General features: G+C 39.9%; 1 protein-coding gene across 1 annotated transcript in view; it reads right to left on the bottom strand.

The window, feature by feature from the left end:
• MMP12 (matrix metallopeptidase 12) overlaps nucleotides 1-4,935 on the bottom strand; it is a 13,227-nt gene extending 8,292 nt beyond the window's left edge. The window contains exons 1-4 of the mRNA XM_021696422.1: nucleotides 4,831-4,935; nucleotides 3,185-3,432; nucleotides 2,104-2,252; nucleotides 1,892-2,017 (exon numbers count right to left, since the gene is read on the bottom strand). Coding sequence (XP_021552097.1) covers nucleotides 1,892-2,017; nucleotides 2,104-2,252; nucleotides 3,185-3,432; nucleotides 4,831-4,935 — 628 coding nt within the window. The remainder of the gene's footprint in view (nucleotides 1-1,891; nucleotides 2,018-2,103; nucleotides 2,253-3,184; nucleotides 3,433-4,830) is intronic.
• Between the last annotated feature and the right edge of the window lie 652 nt (nucleotides 4,936-5,587).

The raw sequence follows: 5,587 nt of genomic DNA, 5'->3' as shown, positions 1-5,587 counted from the left end.
CTGTGTCCTCTTCGTCTCTGTATCCAAACAGCACCTCCATCACCCAATGCTGTGACAGAAATTCAGCAACCACTGAGTGAACTGTTCACTTCATTTACTGGGTCAAAATTAGGCTGAGAGTGAGCACTCTAAGTTATAATCTTCATAAATAATTTAGCTTTTTGAAAGCACAGAATTGCACCATATTAAAACAAGGTAACATGGACAGGTAGGAAGTACGCACTGGGTTGAAAGAAGAGAATTAGGAAATACACGCTCTGCCCCATCTTTCCCACGAGCTAGCTGCTAACAGTCTCCTGCTCTGAACTTCCTCTCTCTGTAAAGATCTGTACTAAATTATTTTTCTAAAATCCTTTAGAATTCTAAAACATTTCATGAGGCTAACTAACCCAAGTCCACCATGTTGGATGAAAAGAGTATATACCCAAAGTAACCTTGGATGAAATTCAGACAAATTTGCATGACCAGCTGAGGCTTTGAAGCTCAATGAGGACCTAATTCTGTATCCGTTGTCTTTTGACAATACAGAACTCCTCTTCTCCATCAAGAATTTAATAAGCCTTGGGTCATGTGTTAGACTAAAACAAACAGCCTTTCTGGTCTATGAAAACACGCCATCTGAGGCATGCAATATCAGCCAGAGAGATGGGGTGCTCAGTAGAACCTATTCTTAAAGACTGTCTCTCCCTTTACTTTCCATATGAGTCAGTCATATAATCTAGAATTTCCCCTAGAAATTTTAGGAAGGCTTGTGATATGACGGTTTGAATTTTCCAATGGGTAGTGATTCCTGCAAACAGGGGAGACTGTTTATTTCTCTCCCCCAGCTGTCTGAGAGGGATGGTGAATTACAGCCTCCTCTGTAAATACAGCGAAGGCATTGTCAAATGATCAGCTGAGCGTTCTGTAATTCCTATCCCGGAACCTCAAGAGACCATATGACCATATAACCTTGTGTTTTACTACAAGGATTTCTTTTTTTTTTTTAAAGATTTTATTTATTTGAGAGCGAGCGAGAGAGAGAATGAGAACACGAGAGGGGGTAAGGTCAGAGGGAGAAGCAGACTCCCTGCTGAGCAGGGAGCCCGATGTGGGACTCGATCCCGGGACTCCAGGATCATGACCTGAGCCGAAGGCAGTCGCTTAACCAACTGAGCCACCCAAGCACCCACTACAAGGATTTCTAAGTTTTCTATACTATAACTTCATCTTTCTGTGTCACTATAAATCTAAGAAATTGTCAACATATAATGGATCATGCAGATGACCACCCCACCCTAGGATGGCTAGTATATTATTTTTCTGTGTTTGCTTGAGTTTACGGACTGCCCTGTCAAAAACTGACTGCCTAAATCAGTTTTTACCTTTCTTTTTTTTTTTTTTTTAAGATTTTTATTTATTCATCTGACAGAGAGACAGCGAGAGAGGAAACACAAGCAGGAGGAGTGGGAGAGGGAGAAGCAGGCTTCCCGCCGAGCAGGGAGACCGATGCGAGGCTCGATCCCAGGACCCTGGGACCATGACCTGAGCCGAAGGCAGACGCTTAATGACTGAGCCACCCAGGCGCCCCAGTTTTTACCTTTCTAAACTATGGCCTTTAAGGTTCCTGAGTTCACACTAATGAACTAGCTCATCTTCAGATTCTTAAACCTGATCTTTAAGATAATCTAGTCCAATATCCTCAATTTATAGACGGTGAAATTGAGACAAAATGTTATTTTATTTAGTGACACAATTATAATCAGAATGAGTTTTTCCATCCTACAATCGTTTCTCAGAATGCAGCCTTTCAAAATTGGGACATAATTTAGAATTTGTAAAGGGTTTTTCAAGTGTGGTTTTGGTTTTTTCTTTTGTTTGTTTGTTTTTTGTTTTGTTTTTTGTTTCTTACCTTTGTAGTTTTTAGTCCAGATTTCAGCCTCATCAAAATGTGTGTCTCCCCCAATCCCGGTTCCAGGTCCGAAAGCATGGGCTATGACTCCACCTCTACCATCGAAAGGGATGTAGTCTCCATGAGCTTTGGAAAAGGAAAGAAAATTGGTCCTTCTTTATATGCTATAGGTCATGCCAACGATACAGATAAAATAAGTCCACGTTCTTTACCTCCATATGCAAAAAGTATCATAATGTCAGCCTCTCCTGAATTAATCTTTCTGAATTTCAGAGGGGTCACATCACTCCATACTTGAAAAGCCTTCTGGATGGCATAGTCAACATCTGCAGGCCGCATGTCAGGAGTGTAATTATTGATTCTTTACCAGCAAAACAAAAAAGAGAGAGAAAAATATGTGGAAACCATGTGTTAATTCTGTCTTATTGCAACACTTCATTTTTGCCTGCATCGGTGGAGAATGAATCATTTCATAAATCGATAGTCCAGATAACAAAAACCTGCATCATTAGCTACAGAAACACGTATCCTTGGACAGCTTCCTCCTTAAACAGAATCTAACTGGATTTCTTCTCATTTATGATTTATGGGTTCTTTCTGTGAAGGACTGACATTCATTGACCATTTGACCTAAACCTGGATTTCTCATATTTTCAATTCCCATAATGCTTTGCACAAAAGACCATCACTGGTCCTTATCTCAAAATCATGGGCTTCTGCATGTACTCTGTTTCCCACGAGATTATGCACTCTTCCAGGGTGGGACTGTGTCCTCTTCGTCTCTGTATCCAAACAGCACCTCCATCACCCAACGCTGTGACAGAAATTCAGCAACCACTGAGTGAACTGTTCACTTAGTTTACTGGGTCAAAATCAGGCTGAGAGTGAGCATTCTAAGTTATAATTTTCATAAATAATTTAGCTTTTTGAAAGCTAAATTACTCTCTCTCACTCTCAAATAAATAAATAAAATCTTTTGCCCCTGCTCCCGGGCCTCTGCATTTATCTATCTTGCCTGTCCTATAAAATGTTCCCTTGTCTCTTATTTATTATAGATTTAGCTTCATTCTCCTTTTATTTGCAGCCTTTCTACTATGCTCTGGGCTGACAAACAACTCCTCCTTGAGTGAAAAATCCCCCCTTCCAGAAAGAATGAATTTTAACACAGGGAGAGTGCTGACAACTGAGGGAGACTTCTTATCTACCTCCAGACTTAGGGCTCTATCTAAATGGTTCGGGTTTCTGAAAGTCAGAGCTAAGGGAAGGTAGAAAAGTCCACAGCTACGATGTTACCTGTAGGTAATTAAACGTTTCTTCCATACTGGTCTCCCTGGCATTGTCCTGAAGTGATGAACATCAGGCACTCCACATCGGGGCTTGTGCATCATGTCCAGAGTAGATGAGTCCAGTTTCCCAGTCACTTTCAGCCCCAAGAACTGCTGCATTTCCTGAATTTTATCCTCCATGAAGTCCCTATTGACTTTCATTTTTGTTGTTGGAATTCTGTCCATCACAAAACCGTAAAAGTTTTCCAGGTACCTCTGGAAAAAATACACTTAGTTAGACATTGTAGTACATGGAGGGATTTCTGATGGAGCTCTGTATGGTTGACTCAGCTGCACATTGGTGTTTCTGAACCAGGCACCAGACAATTAATTATAATGAGAAAAAAATCTTAACTCTCTGTGCTTTCGAGGTGAGTCACAAACTTTTAGCAATATTGATTGCTGGAAGGCCACTAGAAACACCTTTATGTGTCTACTTCTTTGAACTTGTTTCTATTCTTTAAAATCTATTTCAGCCTCTGGCACATCATGGCATCATGTAATCAGCAAAACCTTTATTGTTAGGATGCATAAATTATTAATTTAAGTTGGGATAATATTTTCCTGCTTAAAAACCCAAAGCTCAACACAATGGACAACTATGGCAAATGCAAAGTTAAAAGAGTCTTAGAGAATGGGGATATCATCCAAACTCATATGATTAGGGAAAAGAAAGAAATGGGGGAAAAAACCCTATTTTAAAAACATGCTCATGAAGAAATATCTGGGATTCCAGAAAGTAAAAAGTATTCTTGAATCATCATGGCAGGCTGAGGCAGTTATATAATCAAGCCATTGCTCAAATCTCAGATCATTAAATGGCATTAAATGATTATTGTAAAATATTGAACAGAAGTTGAACTCCCAGTTATTTTGAACTAACTGTCCTTGGCCAAAGCTGTTTAGTAAAAGCTTTTTAGTAAAAAGAACAAATTCATCCACCAATTTTATAACAATGTTTCAAAACCAATAACTTCTCTACATTCATCTTTGGCAGAGAAAAATACAGTGTTTAAAGCAAATAGCCTCCTAAACCAGTTTTCAACTAATACTTTTCAAGACAGAATTGGTCAATGCAACAAATTTTTTTAAAGATTTTATTTATTTATTTGAGAGAGAGAACATAAGCAGGGAGGAGGGGCAGAGGGAGAGGGAGAAGCAGACCCCCCTCCGAGCAGGGACCGTGACTTCGGGCTTGATCCCAGGACCCTGAGATCATGACCTGAGCTGAAGGCAGACACTTATCCAACTGAGCTACCCAGGCGCCCCCAATGCAACAACTTTTAGAGACAAAAATCAGGCTGGATCAATACTCTAGTGTCAATACTTACTTGGGCATATGTCACATTATTTTCAGAGTCGGTAGAGTTCGCCAGTGGAACAGTTCCAGAAGCAGTGACCTATAGGACAGTGTTAATAGGAGAGTTTTAGAACACTCCTTCAAAAACAACACCACTTTCCTACGTTCCTCTTTGGCAAAGAAAAATACAGTGCTAAAAGCAAGTAGTCTCCTAAACTCGTTTTCAACTAGTACTTTTCAAGATAAAACTAGTCAATGCAATACATTTTAAAGACAGAAATCAGGCTGGGTAGATACATGGGGTCAATACTTACTTGAGCAAATACCACATCATTTTCTTTAGAGCTTGCAGAGTTGGTCAGAGGAACCGTCCCCGAAGCAGTGACCTGCAGGGTCAGCACCAACAGAAGAAACTTCATTCTAAACTTGTGAATGGCTCAACCCAACTTACCCGGTTCCTTCTCAGTACAAAGTTCCTCAAATGTGCCTACTTATATAGCCCTTAGGTCGTGTTCTGTGAATATGAAATCCTTCGAGTGACTCACAGTTGATATCATCCCTTGACTTATCTCAAAAACACGCAAACACAAGCACAGATCATTTTCTAGGACCAACAATGGGTCCATTAGCACCGAACTCATCACTCAGACAACTCAGGGCATAGTCCCCAAAATAAATAAGCCCTCCGAAATAATGCATTATATGAGAAACACTACACACCTAAAATGTTACAATAATTACAGATGTATGTTTAGAAAGTTCAGCATCTGAATTTTTACTGTAATAATTTCTTTATATCTACTATAGGTGAAACAGGCTTTTTTAAGGAACAAAATTTAAAAAGTCAGATGAATGAAATCCTTTTGCTGAACTAGAAGAATCCTCTCCAGGCTGACTCTAGCTCCCTAGAGAACTGTGATATATAGAGACTTGGTGTTTAACAAGGAAAATCTGTAACATCACAACGCTTTGATATCTGCTGTATGTGCTGTGCAGGCTTAGATCCTGCTTCTAACTCAAGCCTGATCCCGACTGCGTACCTGGGTAGAGATTCCAGAGGCCAATTCCTGT

The sequence above is a fragment of the Neomonachus schauinslandi genome, chromosome 11, assembly GCF_002201575.2.
Source record: "Neomonachus schauinslandi chromosome 11, ASM220157v2, whole genome shotgun sequence".
In the NCBI taxonomy this organism is placed as follows: Eukaryota; Metazoa; Chordata; class Mammalia; order Carnivora; family Phocidae; genus Neomonachus; species Neomonachus schauinslandi.
Note: the sequence above shows the minus strand (reverse complement) of the source record. Positions and strands in the feature narration are given on the sequence as shown.